This window comes from Schistosoma haematobium, chromosome ZW (genome assembly GCF_000699445.3).
Source record: "Schistosoma haematobium chromosome ZW, whole genome shotgun sequence".
In the NCBI taxonomy this organism is placed as follows: Eukaryota; Metazoa; Platyhelminthes; class Trematoda; order Strigeidida; family Schistosomatidae; genus Schistosoma; species Schistosoma haematobium.
The window spans coordinates 42820966-42841586 of NC_067195.1; the positions used below are offsets into that span (position 1 = coordinate 42820966).

General features: G+C 31.4%; 1 protein-coding gene across 2 annotated transcripts in view; it reads right to left on the minus strand.

The window, feature by feature from the left end:
- Positions 1-8423: 8423 nt before the first annotated feature.
- FHL2_2 (Four and a half LIM domains protein 2) overlaps positions 8424-20621 on the minus strand; it is a 60583-nt gene continuing 48385 nt past the window's right edge. The window contains exons 5-7 of one of the 2 annotated variants that reach the window (XM_051211456.1): positions 16364-16708; positions 11957-12143; positions 8424-10571 (exon numbers count right to left, since the gene is read on the minus strand). In XM_051211456.1, the coding sequence (XP_051071519.1) occupies positions 10426-10571; positions 11957-12143; positions 16364-16708 (678 nt within the window). In that variant the 3' untranslated portion in view covers positions 8424-10425. Of the gene's footprint in view, positions 10572-11956; positions 12144-14819; positions 16709-20621 lie in introns of those variants that run through there. The other variant, XM_051211457.1, reaches the window with a different exon arrangement.

Consider the following 20621-nt stretch of genomic DNA (forward strand, 5'->3'; position numbering starts at 1 on the left):
GTCATATTTATGGTGTTTATGACAGCGATATTGACTGATATGTTCCAAATCTTTTTAAATACACAAGTTTCCTGAACTAATGAAATGTGATTAGTTGAAAACTAACAAATGGATATGAAATATTGGTGGACAGAAGGATATTCATTAGTTTCGGATGATTAACATGAACTAAAATGTGTCTCACTATTCAATCTTCCAGTTGACAGGCCATTTTGTAAATGCAGCCATTGGAATACAAACAGCACTGTGGAGTAGAAAAGAAAACAAAATATTTTTTATCAGTCCCATTAAATATTTATATTTCAAGGTCATAGAATCAAGTTCAATTTGAAGATGCATTTGAGTTTAAGTCCGATTTCAAAGTTATCGATATATAGGCGATTAGAATAATTTATTTTATCATTATTTAGAGAAATGATCTCTGAATTCATGTTTTTTAGAATAGAACAATTGATACCATAAAAATTATCATAAATAAGAAAATTAGTATAGGGGGACTTGTGTAAATTATAGAATTTTCTCAGTTTGAATAACGAACTGATCTCAGCTAGACTGTCACTGAAAATCTGGAAGCATCGAACAGCTGTTTCTTCCCAGTGTAGGACTTCTCAACAGTGCACATCCGCGACCCTACAACTGGGAATCGAACACAAGATCTTCGGTTCCGTGCACGAAAGATTAACCTACAGACTACTGAGCTGACATCCAGTGTTTTACGTGTTTAACTTCAGTTCGTGATTCAAATTATGAAAAAGAGAGTTACTTTTTTAACAATTGTGTAATAACAGCAGTAAACTGGGGTGGATAACAAAATCTAACGTTTACATGTTGTACACTGAAACCATTTCACAAACAATATTAAGCATAAATATGGTTGAAACTATGAACTGTTCTTTAGAATCCATGTTACTTATTATTATGGTTAATCTTTTCTACATGAATATAAAGTATTTGTTTGATTCTGTACTCATTATCTGTGTCAAGTGATTGATCAAGTTACTATGCTGATGTTAAAAAAACACGTTTAGTTTGTAATTAACAATTGTTGTGATTGTTGAGTTGTAATTAACAATAATAATAATAATAATAATAATAATAATAATAATAATAATAATAATAATAATAATAATAATAATGTTTTTGGATTGCACATAAACGTATTCTACATAGCATTCAGTGATAATATATGTATGTTTGTGGAGGTTATTGGATCTTATAATTTACATTAAGAACTGACCTTAGTTAGTTAGTGATATCAGTCGTTGTGCGCTGACTCAGTAGTGTAAGAGGCAAACCCTAACCAATGAGACCTGAAACTTTTGGGTTCTATTTGAGGCTACAGGGCTGTGGATTAGCATTGCTGAGGGGTCCGACACCAGGATGAAGCAACTCTTCACTATTTTCTAGTTTTTAACAGTTGTCCAACTAATATTGTTCAGTGATATGAGCTACTATATCTGTCAACACTAGTTTTAGTACTCCTCTAAAACGAATTAGTTATGCCAAGCGCAAGGACTAAATAAGTATATGACTTCATTTCTTATTTCATAAATTTCTGTTAAAAATAAATGATAAAGATAGCATACACTACAAACTCATATCGATTGATGAAGCACTGATATTCAACTACATGATCTTGTATTATATTTAGTTTACGTTCTATTTGATCTGTGATAATTCACTTTCATCTCTGAATCTATTTTTAGAAAAACGCCCTTAAAAGGAAAGGGGAATTAGTATACACATAGTGTAAGTTGTCAGTTTTATAAGAGTCCCCAGAAAGTTGGTACACGTTATTTTCACTCTATCAAAGTTGATAGGAGTTGAAGTTTAATCTATACCCAGCAAAAGAGTATTACAATTATATCCAAATGGGCTATTTTTAAATAGGTCGAATTTCCTAAGGTTGTAAATTAAAACAAGCATTTCTTAATATCTCCTTTAATCTTTAAATCATGGGTAATAGTAACTTACTATAGTCATAGAAGCAACCTTTACTTCGGATAGATATAATTATAAATTTTAAAAAAATGCAGATAATCTATTTATGAAATTTGGTTGGAGATTTAGCACTAAAATTATATTTTTTGAACGAGAGAGACAATTAATTATTACTTTAGAGAATAATTTATTCTTGACGCAAAAGATAATCATAAAAAGAAATCATCATTCTCACTCATATGGGTACACAGTCATAAATAGAAATAGAATATATGATAATTAACTTAGATTTTCTTGTCATAAAAGTATGAAAATTCTAGTTTTAGAAAAATGACAAAACTCGCTTAATAGACAATAAAAATTCAGGAAAATATTACAATAAAACCCTTTCGTGCTTGTAAGCGTGCGAATATGTACTTTTATGCATCAATCTCATCAGTTTGAATCATGAGGAAAGTCATAATCTCTTCGTTTTTCTTTTGGAACAGAACGTATCAATTACAGATTCTGTCACTGAGATAAATAATTGCCAATTTTTTGTCATCGAACTTGCAAACAATGATTCTGTATTATATATGCTGCACAATAACAAGCAAAAATGTTATGTGTGCTGAAATAAGTTTATTTGCTACATTTTACATTACATACTACCACACAAGAGTAAATATTCGACAATTTCACCATAGAATGCTTGTCAGTATATGTGTGTATGCCTGTGAAATTGATCGGCAGATGAAAAGTAAAAAAAATAACATGATTAATTACCAAGCGAAGATGAGCATCACCACCAACGAAATCATAAAAGTAAGAAAACTAACATAAGAAATCGAAAACAAAATGACCACATAGAAAACTGATGTAACATGCTTTTACGACATCTAATTAAAACAAATGATGTCTACATTTCCTTATTTATGCACGAGTACTTTATTCGTCACGTGATTAGGTTAGTTCATTTAAGCCTGTTACCGCAATCCCTCGCAAGAGCATAGACTGCCGACTAGAGATCTACGAAAAACTCTTACATAGATTGGCCTTTCTAGTTGTTACCAAGTTGTCTTCATGGTCATGATGCTAGCCTCCAATTCCCAGAACTACCTGTTTTTTGGTCTGCCTCTTTTCTTTTTGCCTTAAGGATTCCAAATTAGCGCTCTACTAACTATAGTACTTTATGGTACCCTCAAAGTGTTCCCTATTCACTCCAGCATCGTTTCCTGATTTTGTCTTCAGCTGGAAGCTGGTTTTTCACTCCTAAATCTCTTGTTGGAGTGGAAATATATATATATATATACCACCGGTAAATTGAATGGAAATCAACCGAGATTGATAAATTCAGCACATTCAAAATTCAGTATGCATTGATGTTATTTTAACGATTTTTTATTTTGCCACACAGTTCTACTGGTTAGTGGACCTTTGGAAACCAAGAAACATTGAACAGTTGAGTAGATCTAGTTTCCATCTCCTCAGTTGTGTCCATTGGACGACTTTAAACAACATCATATCCAGAACATTTAGCTCTTGTAACTAGCACAAAAGCCAAAAATCTAAATACAGATCTGGCATACATCAACTCAATAAATATCTAAATCTTGAAAGTAGGTCTATCGAATTTGATGGTTCGGGAAAATTTAGGCATTAAGTAAATGATATTCATTGTTATTAGAAATTTTTTAAAATTTTCCAACAAGGGGAAAAACAAAATAAAATTATTTTTAAGTAAACGGATTATACCCATCAAGACACAAAATAAAAGAAAATATTGTTTCGGTGAATGCATTATTTTTAACGACGTTTCACTAATTAATGCTAATAGTCTTATAAAAGTGATATAACGGTATGAAAAGTCAAAATTATGATTTTTGTTAAACTTTACTTCCGTTTTAATTCAACGTGATAATTAATAAGTGTAACATTCAGTTTCATTTTCCCGTATGATATTTTATTCGGTATAACATACGATATTCTTGTATTCGGTGGACATGAACTATTCTCAGCATGACATGTAGCGTGGGATATATGTGATTTGCACTAATCAATAATTAAGATGGATGTACAAATCAATATATATCGAGTGTATTTTCGACTAGGGTCGTCGTCGCCCTGTTATGAGGTTAATAAATATTTATTTGTGCCAGTCTTTGTGTTCTTACTTTCGCGTCGTGGGAACAGCGGTGGTTCCTCTTTTTTTTTACAACTTCGACCAGATACAACAATTGGCGTTCAGTTAGAAAGACTTATCAAAAGTAGTCAGTAGATTTATCAAAATTAGTTTATAATATCAATGAATGAATTTGTCTATTTTTATCTTTTTTTCCCTAACGATTTCAAATATGTGACTTACACAGACGCTTACTTTCTAAATTCAATGAATCTTTTAGTTTAGTAGTGTTATTTTAAAACTGTCAACATTTCTACTTTACATAAGTGTCCCGAATTATCTACACATATAATCTAACAGTTACTTGGGTATATCTCTCAAACTCCCTCCCCACTGATTAACATCGATTTGACTATTGATATTTCAGAACTGATAAACTTGTAATACAAATAACAATAATCTTGCAGCACTTCCTACTTTATTACTTTGTAATGACGGTTAATAGACTATTTATACCCAATGCATTGATGGGAGTGCTCTTTAAGAGTATAAACGATGATTATTTTAAGTTATATTGAGATCGGTAATCATTTCGTGGAGTCAGTGACTTATTCGTTGTCAGTATGAGGGGTTTGTGAAGATTAATGAGTTTTATTCGACCACCAACCGTCCTTAGTTATAAAACCATTGGAAATCAGGATGCACCTGACAGCTGTTTCATTCTAGTATTGAACTCTCAGTAGTTACTGTCTAGACTACTCAAGAGGTGAGGATTTGTTTTTGTCGATATAGGCTATTTGGAATATGAATGTAGTCACACAACACAGTGAATGTATCAAGCATAAGTAAAGTAGACGGTTGAATATATAAATATACACGTTGTAAGAAAGATAATGGATGTTATTAGGATGAGTTATGTTTACTGAAAATCAGTCTTTGTAACATACCCAATTTCATTGTTAGAAATTTAGAGTAGGCCTACGCCGTAACCCTGACAAATGACCTTGACCCTTAACCTTCACCCCATACGCCAAACCTTTAAATTTGGTCTTTAACTCATAGCCTTCAAGATTACCTCAAAAATCCTAACATTTTCGTCCCCTGAATTCTGATTGGTCGGTTTAACGTCCTTTAAAAATCAATCTACCTATCTTCAAAGTGCTGCCCAACCTAATCATTTATTCATAAAAATTGAATTATAAGATATACTCTGCTCCTTAGAATGTACATATCACACTTTCTATCATACTAACTTGATGGTTTAGTGGCTTATATTCTGACATTTCCGATAGTTATAGATTTAATTTATGTGTCCATACGTTAGGAGATGATGGCATTCATTGTGATCAGTCAAGTGGTATCAAGTGATTAATTCCAATCCAACACCAATGTGATTTTTGCCAAACAAAAGAAGGATGATTTACTCATTGTCATTCAGCAATAAGGTAGTACAAACTCACTAGAAATATGAATGCATCAAAGCCTAAAGTTATTATTACTTTCCGGATCGTTAATCCTTAAAAGAACACACGTTTGTTTACTCTAATCTAGGATGTTCATGAAGCTATGGCGGCTTTAATTTGACATTTGAAATGGTATTTAATTGAGTTCAACTTTCAGTACGAAAACCGGCATTATGATTCATGTACATTAGGCTGACAAGTTCGAAATAGAAGAGAATACCTGTCCTATATTCCACTACTAACCACAAACCAGGTATGCAGAAAATTGTTATTTTTCTACCGAAACAAGTTATAAAACATCTAAACCATCATTTAAGAATGATGCTTACTTCAGGGTGAAGCTATTTAATGATTATTAATGACAAGAAAATAACTGTTTAATTAAATTCAGAGAAGTTAACTATTGTTCAAAACTGAATATGAATGTATACATACTAAGATGTTTTGTATAGTTTGGAGATGGTTTTTGTCAGGAAAGTGCACAAGTTGACTTCGGAGATGTGAAACTGTGAATCGCAACCCAGAGATCCAAAGTTTTCTTACTCTTTATGAGACAGAAGTTCAAGGGCACTGTCTAATTTGTGAGTTGATTGGAGTGTTCAGTTCGCCATGCTTCTCAATGGTTTCTTCTCTTATATCTATTCACAATCAGTATACACAAAATTAAACTCAGAACCCTTAGGTCCCATGACTAGTACGTTAGTTTTAGATCACCAATTTGAAATTCAATGGTCCAAACTAATAGTTATCCCCAATTTTTAACGTAGCATAATCCATGTACGAATTTTGTCCTAATGACAAAAAGGGGATAATCTGAAGCTTTAAAGTCCTTATGCTTTTGACAAATTTAGGAGAAAGAAATTTATTGTTGTATTCTAAGAAGTTTGTGTTAAGGAAAGAAGATATTAATGAGATAAAGAAAACCATTTTCTCTTTCGTCTTCAATAGTTTATTTTGCAAAGAAAATATTAATACGGTTAGATGCCGATTTCGTTCATATCGAAAAGATTACATGATCTTTTTGTTTAGAAAAGGTAATAGTTATTATGCTCACTGATCTAGAGGTTAAGCGTTCTCGCGCAAGACCGAAGGTCCTGGGTTCTAATCCAGAAAGCGGGATCGTGGACGTGCACTGCTAAGGACGAAACGGCTGTCCAGTGCTTCCAAGTTTCTCAAGGTTATCTAACTTTAATCGATTCATGAATTAACTATTAAACTACTACAATCTCCACAAAACTCCTTTCTGATGGTTTATTTGTTTCTACAAGATTAAGTCCCTTATTCTGAACAAATTAACTTTGACATGTACTGTAGGCTGTTTTGAATGTTATCATCAGTCTATAACCACATTGTCAACTTGGTCAACTTTGCAAATCGCAACGTCCTAATAGAATTTCGTAAAACGTGCTAAGGTGTCAGTGATTAGTGAATGAACACATTCTTATTATCTACTAAAGAGGTATTACGTAGCGATTTTTTAATAAATTGAACATATATTAGTCTTAACTTATTTGGTGAACTGAATGCAACAAATAATGTTAATCATTAGGCCGCGTCCCAATAAATCAGTAATACCAGGATCATTAACTTGAGAATGTAGTTTCGTAAATTCACTTAATTCGTCTGCTTAATGAGTTTGCAATGAAATAGTGGCTTATTGAACTTGCACAAAACACTAATTGGACGTGAGCGAACACAAAGTAACTTCCCAAACTGATACAATACATAAGGTAGAACCCATTCATATTCAAAAAGGATGCAATGATGTATAATAAAGACTAATTAATCACAGCAAATCCATACAATAACAGGAAAGAATTTAAAACTTCTCAATATCTCAGTTTCTGCTGTTTAGAAATACAGAAACGCAAAATCAGAAGATGGAATAATGTAGTGAGGAAGATTCTAAATAGCCTGACATATTAATATTTTTGTTTGGCAAGTGAGCTCAACAGATTTTTAGGAGAGGTGATGTGGTTAGTTATAGGTAAGCATTATAGTCCCTAATCTCGTTGGTTGGCAAATGACCTACAAAATAACAATTTAGCAATCGTTTTCAGCTCGAATGGATTCCAATAATGTTTACTTTAGGTCGAGTATTTTCCAATTTATGTACATTTTTGCTACATAAAACGACTAACATTTTGCTGACAAGTTATTTTTTTCTTGATATTCATTCCGTGTGGACAATAGGTTGATAACTCTGGCTTTGTTAGCACTCATCATTCGATCATAATCAATTAAGACAATCGATTGTAATCCATTCGCAATATCCATTAGATCAAGTCCAAAAACAGATTGTAGACAACCATGTCAATGCTCTTAGGATTTTCAATAGTTCACGATGAGAATTCTATTCAATAAATTTCTAAATGGAAGATGGTTGCGCACTGTCGTGGACTAACTGGAGTTAGACAATAACACCGTTGGGTTCCGACTTAGTGATCTAGATGTTAAGCATTTGCATGAGACCGAAGGTCCTGTGTTCGAGGTTGCGGACGGGCAATACTGAGGAGTCTCATACGGGGATGAAACAACTGTCCAGTACTTCGAGGTTTTCAATGGTGGTCTAACACTAATCGGTTCATGATTTTGATGAAATTCAATAATCTCCACAGCCCCAAACTGAAAATTTCTGAATAATGAACAGAAACAAAAAAAGATATGATTTAAACTTGCATTCAAAACCGTAATTATTATTTTGATCGCTTTTACTTAATTCTCATTGTTAATCTCTCATCCTTGATTTCCTGTTATTCAATTAATCATTTTTGGTTGAGATAATTGTTTGAATTTTTATTTTTTAATCGCAGAAAATTTAGGTAGTTTGTGCGAAAAATTACAAAGTTACTTACATGTGATTCTTTTTTTCTTAATCTACATTGAATTCAGATAAAGTTGCACTGATTATGTGTGTTTATCGGTGCTTGGTAAATTGAGTTTGTATTTATTTATGTGAACAATGAATATATATTATCATATGGAGTCTACGTATATAATAGTGTATGGAATGATTAGATAGACTTGTGCCACAGAAGAATACTTATGGTGATATTTTCAACTCTGAGTTGAATGGTTTATTTAAGGATTTTTAATGTTCTGGACAAAATCTTTAACATATAGGAGTCAATGTAAGCTTCTAAATTCAAGGGTCCTATTCAGAGAACATAACTTCATCCAAATTAGCTTAGAGAAAAAACAAGAAGCTTGTCACATCAATTTTCATATCACTTGGATTTAAATATATCACAGTCAATGACTCATACAATTTTAACGTTGTTTCAAATGCCAGAATCACGTCACCACAAGTAGAGGGTATTTTAGTGCAACCAAATATATCAAGATACAAAGAAATTAAAGGTTCTAACATATATTAAATGTTCAGTATAAAAAAGATAGTCATTTTCAAACGGTAGCCCATTACATAATGGTACCAGTTTTCGTTTTAGTTGGAACACCAACACGAGGATAAAAATGCCACCAACCAACGAGTTCTAAGTTTTAAAGGGAGTCATTTAGAAAGCTTCGTGTATGTGAATATATCTTGAGTGGTCAGATATCATCACTGGTGTTCATGTAATCTAACATCTATTTTGCTATGCATTTTCAATATATATAGTGTTTATATGAACCAAGAAACGCAATACACATTTCACAGCTCTGAACAGTTATTTCGTCATATTTTATGGAACGTTATCATTACTTCTCTTTAACACTTATCGGCATAATACTCACTGTACCTCATAGAGACTATAACAGTAATGATTCCACTGAACTTTATAACTTAACATATAATGATAAAAACTAAGTATTCAAGAAAAATTAAAATATCATTCATTGCAGTAGAAGACATTTGTTTTTCTTTACCATGAGTGATATTCATTTGGAAAAAAAGATTTATAATATTACATTGATAAGTATTATCTTTCTTACTTTGACCCAATAAAAAGGTCAATAAAAGCACAAGCAATAAAGTCGAAATAAAGAGGATTACAAACTCACACACAAAAACAAATGTTTGACTAGCGGAAGTATTGTAATGTTTGAAATTATCTTTATCATACCATCACAGTTACCAAACCACTATTACAATGATAATAACATTATTAAGAGAAAAATAGTAGGAAAACACAATCATAGAAATATGACGGTGATAATAAACATAAATCAAATATAAATGAATATGATAATGAAAGGATATTGTTTTAATAAATAGGATAATTGATGTTTCTTATTTATTAGTCACTCTCATTACTGCTTTCTCTTCCCCTCTTTTTCCTTCCGGGTAATTAGGAAAGGCCTTGATAACAAACAATAGTGAAAGTTGAATTTAAGAAGTTAAGCATTACATGTCAACAGATCAACTTTTCTTCATGTCGATCCACAAAAATGATCTGATATATAAATTGCATAGAGAAATTATTTGCTGCGTTCATGTGTGATTAAGTGAAAAGATACCATAAAGGGCAAATATCTAGGTAAATGTTTAAGCAACTTTGGAATCGATCAGAGACAATTTAATTTCGGAGTGAAATGTAGGTTATTAAAAGTAAGCAGATAAAAGTTAAAAGAGAGCAGACACTACTTATAAACGATATAAGTACTATAAATATAATCAATAAAATGACTGAAAATAAAAAAATTGTTTATGCAACATTCAGATGAAGAACAGTTGGGATCGTTAATAAACTAATGAATAAATAAAAGGAAAGCAGCTACCAAAAAGGTGAACTCAGCTTACAATAAATAAATACATAAATGTATATTAATGAGGAAAACCACAAAACATAATCATGTATATTAACTTTCTGTGTATTTTTATAATTGTATTGAAAGTTTTATTCTCATTCTTAATTATATCATTTGGACTTTTTACTATTTTCTTTGTGATTTTGTGCTTATTTGCATGTGTTCACTTCATTATCTTGCACATTCAGGACAAACAACTCCATCATCCGAAACAAGGAATCCTTTGCCTACCAGACTATTTTGACATTTACTACAATTGAAACAATCAGAATGCCAATGTTTTTCTTCAAATGTTACAAATTTGCAGCCGCCAAAACCTGGATTTTATTCATTTGTTTTAATATGAGGTGTATGTTTCCCATGACAGAAGATATTTTTCGAGGAAAAAAACAGAAGCAAACAAAATAATCCAAATTTTATGGTGAAGTCAAGAAATCTTTAATATATATAGTATAAAGAGATACCTATAATTACTTTGAAAGTTCTCCAAGACTCCAGGAAAATTTCTAAAATTGTTTATTAGAAACGTTTTAAGAAAGCTAAAAATCTGTACATTATGCTTCTCTCTACCCTAATTAATCAAGTGCCGAGTATTCCATTGATTTCCGTATCTTTTTTAGAAGTCTCTTTAGTCCCATGGTCTACTCGTAAGTTTATAACCATCCATTGATTCCCGTAAATCGGCCAATCTTGGAAGCCAAGATGTCCTCCCATCTCCACCCTTTAGTTTATTCACCACTCAATAATTGAAGTTTGTGAAAATCTAGAAATCATCTACTGATTCAGTAACGCAAATGTATTAAATGTTTAAAATAAATGAAAAACTATTAGTGGATTTACTTTGACAGAAAACAGTGCATGGTTAGTTATGTATAACTGTGTTTAAACGTAGTTGTAAATAACCATAGGAATATTGTGGGTTAGCTAGTTTTTAAGGGATGAATACTTGATTATCCACATATTCTCGAACTGTAGGTGCTAAAGTTTTCTAATCCATTCACATCTAACAGATTTCATTTGGTGAAAAAATTACAAATTTATTACTAAACTATGTAGCTCAGTAAATAAAAGATATGTGTATTTTACGTATACTGAGATTATTCCCAAGTGTAAATTAAAGACTGGTACCTTTCATTGTTTATCAATGTTATGGATGCTGAGGAAAAATATACCAATAATTATCATGTTAAGTTTATGGTGGCCTTGGACCTTAAATGGACATTTCCCATTGGTCGATGTTTATTTCACTTGTTAAATATTGTGTAAATGTTGTTCTCTATTTCATGGTACGATGTGGTTTTTTTGGTTAGTATATAAATAGAGTATGTCTGAAGTACAATGATTCATAACTCAGAGGCTGTGACTTGTGTTCTTGACTCAACTGGCTAGGACAGACAGCGAAGCAGGGCCAATCAGGGCACTAGGTCGTCCACTACGTGTTTTACGTGTCACTGTCACCGAATCGATCAATAAAACGCTGCTTATCAAAACCTGCATTCACCCGTTACAACAATCAACATATGAATGAATTTACCTCACCAAAAAGAAATTTAAAAAAATCGAGTGAATAAAATAAGATTAATGAGTTTTTACCTATCCTTTCAAACGTCTCATCTCATACTACCTTTGGTTCATGAAGCTCAACGAAATATAATTATGAAATTTTTACCCACCCTGCTGCCACCGAAAAAGAGTAACTTACCACTAATTGGTTTTGTACACTTTGCACAATGTTTTGCAAATAATTGTGTATAACAATCTGCACAATAAGGTTTCTCATCACGTGATGTAAACTTTTGACCAGCTAATTCACAACTGCAATTTGTGCATAAGAAACACGTTTTATGCCATGGTTGACCTTTATAAGTTACCCCACCTTTTTGAATGGCCTATTATGTCGGGAATGAAAAAAATAAGTCGACGAAAAATTACTCCCATTAATTCAATTTAATTATTCATAGAAAAAGTGTTGTCATACAAAATGGTAGGAAAGTTGTCTTATCATAGATAGTTTCAGTGTTACAGGGAAAATAATAACACCCTATGAATGTAGAGCTAGACGAATACTTTAAAATGGTATTGAGTCAAAAAAATTCAATCTTTGTTGAAATAATCTTCTAAGAAAAATGTGTACAACTTGGAAGAGTTATAAGCATGTATTATTAGCATGTGTGAACGTGCTCAGTGTACAGTTTGAAATATCACTGAATCGTTGTAAACTAACACAATAAAACCCCCACAATAACATAAGTCAAACCAAATAACTATTATCAATTATACAAAAGATCAAATGACAAAATGGACTAGGACCTAATACACAAGTCTACCTACTAAAAATATCTCAGTATAAAGAAAATAGTAGACATGATTGTGAACATTAAAGGATTTATGGGTCATGTGAAAGTTAGTTCCACAGCTGCTTAATTGTACATTCTTTTCATGATATATTCTTAATTTCTTTTACTTTCTTTCTTATTGTTTAAGAAAAGAGATCGAGATCTCAAAAATCGCGAGATTATGAAAATATAAATCAGATTTTGAAAGTTGGTCATCAGAACCATACTTAAAATCTCAATCTAAGGATAATTTGTTTGTTTATTTTCAATTAATGGTGATTATGTGCATCTTTAAAATAGGATACGTCAAAATCTTACTACTGAAAAATGTTTGTATGATGTTATCAATGTAAACATATCGCTTTTCGCATGTGTCATTCCTTTGAGTTAACATTTTCATGATATTTCAATTCAAGTTACAAAAAGAAAGGAAAAAGAACTATTCCACGCTGAAAAATACTTCACAAACATCACATGCACTAAGTTGTTAGTAGATTCAACTCCTGTTTCATAATAATAATTATTATTACCAATACACAGCAATCATATTTTCAATATATCAGTTAAGAAACTGTCTTGTATTACGTTTATTGTTATGTAATTGGTGCTTACCTGAATACACTTTGCTTAACTGCATTCTAATGTCTTTTTTGAAAGGTCTCATAAGAATGAGATAAATAAATAAATTTTGAAATACATTTGATCATAGATTAATGTTAGCCGAAGAACCATTAATAAAAAAGGTTACAACTGAACATCTGTTTATTCTTAATCTAGAACCATCCAGTAGTGCATATTTATGACGGCGCAAGGAGTATAACCAGGGGAAATTTAGGCTTTGTAATGAAGATGTTACTTTTAGATTACTAAGTAGGAATTCAGTGGTTCATGTTCCCAACTATTAATTTCTGAAATAATATGACAATCAAAAAATGTTATGAAAGATACTTATTTAACTTTCAGTATGACTGAACTCTATGAGTTGCGGATTCTCGCTAGAATTTTGAAGATTTAGGTCAAACTTATTTACTAAGGCTTACATAACTGTTATTTGGTTTATCGGTTTATTTTGAAGATGAGTCCAATCATGTGGAAAACCATCTTAACTTTGTAATCGCCACTGCATTCAACCAAGTAATATATATAATGTTACCCCATATTACTTCAATTGCTATCAAATGAAGTGATCAGATAATATTTATTCTGATTCAGATACAATTCAATACACTTAAATAAATGACAAATTTTATTTATTTAGAGAGAAAGAATTTATCTGAAGGTTATCTGCTATAATAGATGAATACCTTCTTAAGAATTCTGTGCGTCACTGTAATGTATTTAGAAGATGAGTTACTATATTTACTCATTAAAATTACTCAGATATTTGATAACCACCATTTCGATAGGTCTAAATCAGTATTTCCTAACTGAAGGTTGTTAAACTCGATCCAAATCAACTGGCCCAATGCAAAAGTACTTTATACATCGTCTGATGAATTCAAACCCAGAAGAATAAATCAAGTATTTAGTTTTCATATCACTAGGATCTGATTAGTGAAAATCTCTGACTATCATGAACGACGGTTGTATTCTGTACTATTTAGTTCATACATCATTGTTTAATCATTGAAACCCTTTTAAATTATTTTTTGACATTATTCCAATTTAAACGATTTATGGTGATACTAACAAATCTTAATACTTGTGTTTTATATTGGAGAGTTGGTTAAATGAAACAAAAAATCATTGTTCAATTTACTTGGTGTTGTTTTACTTGTATCGTCCCATTGTTACTTAGGACTGTAATTGATCAGTCTCATGTTGACATATATGCATCCTGTGTAGATTGCCTCAATATAGCCTTAAGTCACAAGCTTTTTAATCATTTTGTCTAAAATGAAATTAATCACAAAACCTATTACGAATGAATTCAAACAATACGATCCGATTTGTTTATTATTTTCGTCTTTATTTCACCAGGCAATAATATATATACAAAAATTTTACTTTACTGTACTATCCAAATATCTACCGACCAAATTGATTTCATCTAAAGGTGCAACTCGGAGATACTTTTTATTCAACAACCATAAGATAAATGTTAAAACAAACGAATAATTCATGTTCATTGATCAAAGCAAAGAATTCAAGCTTATTTTTAAGGAAAAAAATATTAAAAACAAAAAGACTATTGATTAGTGACAACTTTTTTGTAATGATCTATGGCATAGGCTTTTAGCCAAATACATATGTGCATGTATATGAATGAAATATTGTTTAATATGTTCCGATTTCCTTCGGTATATAATCCTACTTTTAGGACATTTATTGTTCACAATTAAATGAACTGAAACTATTAATCATAGTTTTAAATTCTTCAGTCTGACACAGTCAGATTTATGATATTATTATAGTGCATAATTTTACAGCTAAGATTTAGTTTGAGGTGATTGTTTCTAGTTGTTCCCAGTGACCGCTTAGTATTATTTGTTCAATTCTATAAGGGATCAGTGGTTAGATTAAGTATGAGTGATACAGAATAGAGCTCTGAAGTAGAACTTTGCCTTGATGATACGTATCGACAAGTACGAAACAAGATCAAATAAAATTTCTGTCATTATATGAAATCTGCTCATACTCTAATCCAATATTCAGTCATCTAGGTCAGTAAACACATCGAACGGAATTATATTGGTTCCTATTCACTGACCGATGGACAACGCTTCTTATGGTTGAGACTCATGAGTTGACATTCATGCAATCAAAATAAACAACTGGTATGGAATTAAGTAGTTGAAGTAGGTTTACTAATTCTTGAAGCTGAATATACGTTTTTTACCAGAAGAAGGCGTCTAGGTTTTGAACTTTTGTTTTGGTTATTATTACAATTATTATGTTACTGATGACAATTTCTTGAAGGAAATTATGTACATTAGATGTCAATTAGATGAATACAAATTTTATACTATGTTTATGCTAGTATAAATCCATCAATAAAACCTTATTGTATATTGTTTCAATGTCTCTAATTCACTTTTTCTCCTCCTTCACAAAAGCTATTTTCGTGCAATTTACAAATAAGAGATCAATGATTTGGCTTGAATCTACTATTCTAAAATGCTTATCCCAAGCTCATGAAGTCATCAATTTTTATTGAGAACTCAAATCGTATTCTGATGAATGCTCTATAGTGGTGTATGCATATATGTTATAGAAAGAGAGATTACTTCATGGCATGAGTCAGTTAGTGATAAAATTATTGGTAGGTTGAGAACCAAAGTTATTGCTATACACTAAAATATATGATTTATATCTGACAAATAATCAATTGTAAGTAATTATTAGATTGAAACGGCTGTTCATTACCCATCAGTTTTAACTTGTGGTTCGGTGAACACCAACTTGTAAGTGGAAACAGCTGAACAGAATCCTTGATCTAATATATCAGAATCCCTTATGATTTTCGCTAACATTCGATTACTGATAAAGTGAACTGGATGAGTTATTCAACTGAACGACTACCTAAATCATTACTAGTACAGTAGAAACAAGCAGAAATACCATAAAATTAGTAGAACTACCTTGCATACCACGAGCGACTAATCCGAAACGTTTTAGTAGTTTCACTGAAACCGAAAATATTTATTGCCTAAGACAACAACCTATTAGTTGTGGTAATACATTTTACATAAACCATACTCACCACAGAAAAATCAATTGACTTAAACTTTGATTTATTAAGTGGAACAAGAGAGTAAATTAATTTCACTGACCTTATTACATTTACAGCATTTTTGTGAATATTTCTCTTCATAACACGGTACACATACTACACCATCATCTTTTGGTACGAAACTTTTAGCTCCAATCGGTTGTTTGCATTCTATGCAAGTAAAACACTCTTCATGCCATGTTGATCCTTTATATTCGTATTTACGCGAACCAGCCCTGAATATCTTTTTGCAACCATCACAACGCGGTGAAAATTTCTCATCATAACATTCTGGACAGTATAAATCATTGTCTTTTGTGGCGAATGGTTTATCAGCTAACGATGCTTGACAAACACTACAGAAGAAACACCTTTCATGCCAATGTTTATCCTTGAATGAAAGATCCTATGAAAATAGCGAATGGAATGAAAGGAAACTGATTTATGACTGATTTCTATTATCACCTGTTCCATCAATTCCACAAAAAATATTTTTAAGAACTTTATGAAGTAGAAATACATTTTATAAACAGGTAGATTCCATCAAAATTGTTTAGATTTTTAGAGAAAAAAAGATTCCTTCGCCGAACTTGGTGTTTTTAATTTTTAATGTTTAAATGGGAATTATCTGTCAATTTTAGAGAATTTACAAGTGAAGTAAGACTATGAACATGAAAGGATTATAACAATGTTTCTCCTCTTTTTTGAATTTCTTGGACTTAAAATTCTGGTTGCATTCTAATACTTTATACATGACAGATTTCATATTAGTATTTAACTACCTACTCGGTATTTATTGGATTTGTAAATCTCATCAGTAGTTTAACACCGAGTGACTCAGTCATAGTAATAAATAATAGAAATAAAGTGTCCATTTGGCTTAAGACTAGTTACTGTTGAGCGCCCGAAAACTCATACGGGATTTACATTCAGATTATTCGCTTACTGAGAGGCAACAATAATTTTAAACTGTTGAGTTCAGATCTAACAGTTCACGTTTCAAACTTCCATCAGTTTACGATATAAGTAGAAAATCATTCGATGTAATCGGTGAGCTACTCTCTCATCTCCTTTCTAGATGTTCCCATAGCTCTCAGGTCTTCATTAGAAGTCCCAGAAATCCATCTCAAGGCATGTCATTAATGAACAGACGACTATGATTTAGACAGGCGGTTTGTGAGTTGATAAATTTTTGGAGTCCTGTTTCCCGCTTCAATAATTTTTCACAACAAGCAATATAAACATGATATGTTCGTTTATTTTCTACAACTTTACTCAGAATAATTTCAATTCCGTAAAAAAATACATCGCTAAAATTTGGAACAGCCACTTATGAAAAAACCCACTGTAACTAGTAGTTCCTATCGAATAACCAACTCAGTGTAAATCAAACCAATTAGTGATAAAACCAATAGGATTTGAAAGGTAGTTAGGAGGTTGAAACAAATTAAACAGACGTGTTATTCATTTAAAAAATTTGGTTTATGGACTATCTAAAATACGTCTGTAGAATCTAAAATCTATACTTCGGTCTACACATTCTAGCAGAGGAAATTTTTTTATTATCCAATTTACTGAACTTCTGAGATGGAACAAATGAAAAAAGTTGAATTGAGAAAAACAAACGGCGAACAGTGAAAACAAACGAAGTACTTTCTCATAATATTACCGCTGTAGATGGTGGCATGCATTACTGATATGAATAATCAGTTCCTTATCTGATCATAAACCTACAATCAGATGATAGATAAGCGAGGTCAGTTAAGAGGATATTTTACGCACCTAATTTAAGATGAACATGTTCTGTTAGACCAGTGATGTCTACTTAAAGTAAGGGTAATTTACTTATGTTCCCCTCTTCGATGTTCATCTACAGATTCAGCTGGTTCTACAGAAATGACTATATCGAATATATTACCAGACAACTTAACCAACGAACAAGTGAGCATCTACTACCTTGACTATGAAGGGACCAGATGAAGACAATACATATCTTTATTATGCCACATCTGGTTGATAGTAATTATATGGCAGATAGAAGCAAATCGTTTCTAGTGATCCCTCGTACACCATCGTCATTTCCCAATGAGATTTGATCCCATCTTCTATATATACCAGAAGTTATAGGGGTCCGAACCTATAACCTTATAGGTATTATTATCAAGGTTTGAATTGACAATTTCAAATAAATTGAGCATTGGGTAAACTGTTGCCAATAGAAATAATATATTTATAGTATCACAATGAGTAGAGAAATTAAATTTTCTTACTTTTCATGACTCAGCGTAAGCCAGTTTTTCAGAGAATAAATAAATAAATTAAGTTCACCTAACTTTAAATCATAACCTAGTTTAGAAAGTTAATTTATATAGTGAAAAGAAATTCGTCACATTCCTGCCCCATCCTTACCTGTGAATGACTTAATGAACAATTTTATTGATTTTTTTCACATCCTGTATATGTTTGTCATTTCTCACCTTCCATTTATATTCTTATTACATAATGTTTTGTGATTATTATTTTAAAGTCCATTTACCCAAGTTTGACCTATTTCATATGTTAATAGAATCTTATTTTATTATTCTTATCTTATTACCACCAATTTTTAGTTATGTAATATATTACATTGTGAGCATCGACTTTAAGTATTCATGTATATTAGAATAAATCCTGATGAATACCTAATTGAAAACAATATTGTTTGGTTGTATGTACTATTCTAATCAAATAATCGTTTTCAATGAAAAAAGTTAGTTATGAGCCCATATAAACGTAATAACTAAATATTTATGGTGTATTCTGAGTTTCTTTTGAAACCGACTAACAACAGTGGTTAGCATGTTAATAAGCATTAAAACAGGAACAATGACATAATAGTTTGATGATAAAGGTATAAACAATCCACAAAATAATCTTCAGATGGTTTAGGCTCTAAGATGATGTTTAAGTGTACCAATCATTATAAAGTTGATAGATCTACTTATAATCTTTCTATGACGTGTTTTTGTTGTCTACTGATATGAATGTCGTTAATTTTCTACTTCAGAAAAATGTTTTCTTCCTATTTATTACAAATGAGAGAACTATTCCATTTCAAGATGTTATACTTAGTTTCGATTCCCTTTGTATCATAGGATTCCTTACACATGTACAGTATTAATACAGAGATTGTGGTTGTGCAGAAGAGATAACAAATCTTAGTTTTCCTATGCAACATTACATATTTTGTTGTAACTAACAAGAATCGTCATTAGTATATCTCTAGAAAAGTTGTTAAGTTGACATTTACATGAACTGTTCTCAAAATAATAAGCTGTAATAATCTTCAAGATTAATTAATAAAAGAATATACGGTAGCCACTACTGCAGATTTTCCAAACTACAAAGAGCAATATCATTAAAATCAGCTAGCTTGACTTCTCAAATTGTAGTGTCATAGTTCCTTGTTGATTTTTGTTGATAAAATATATTGGAAATATTCAGCTACCTCATACTTCTAAAATAACAAATGGGTACAAGAAATAGGCTATAATTATCCGTGTCAGCAACAAGCAAACGATTAAGATACTATGTCTTTTTAAAATTTACTATCTTTGGTTAAACAGTAGTTTAATTGTATTGTGAAACTATTATTGCTAACAAAGAAAACTGGAAACATATTTGAGTGGACTAAATGATGAAATTTTTCCCATATAACAGCTTTCCGGGGTTTCTGAAAAACTGCCAAGTCATAAATCATTATACGTTTTAGACTATGTAAGTGCTCGAGGTTATGCTGAAGTAATCAACAATTTTTGGTGAGAATCATACTTTTGTCATGAAAAAGTAGAACAGTAATCTTACAAAATTGTTATACATAATGTAGTCACCAAATATACTGCTTAAAACTATTAATCTAATCTTTCCAAGACAGCCTATTACACTCGCTGAATGATATAAAACCAAGAGAGATTGGATCTCAAATTTAGTGAAATTCATCAACAAACTGCATCTAAACTTATGTTTTCTCCCCAAAGTTTCTAACCATTGTGCTTGAGGCTATAGTTTGGCTATTTACAACTGACTTATTCTGACCATTACCGGCTTCCAAAATGTTGTTTTATGCATACTAATTGGTCATTCAATAATTCATCGTTATTGCACAAGGTTGACACTTTAAATATTTTCTCGTGTGATGAGAAGAAAAGAACAAATATTTATTACACGACAACAGTAAAATGTAAATTGGCTTTACCACACCACTTTCACCATTAAATAACTCCACAGTAATGGAATATAAGTTCGATTACCGGACAGGAGAACCACTACAGAAGCATGTG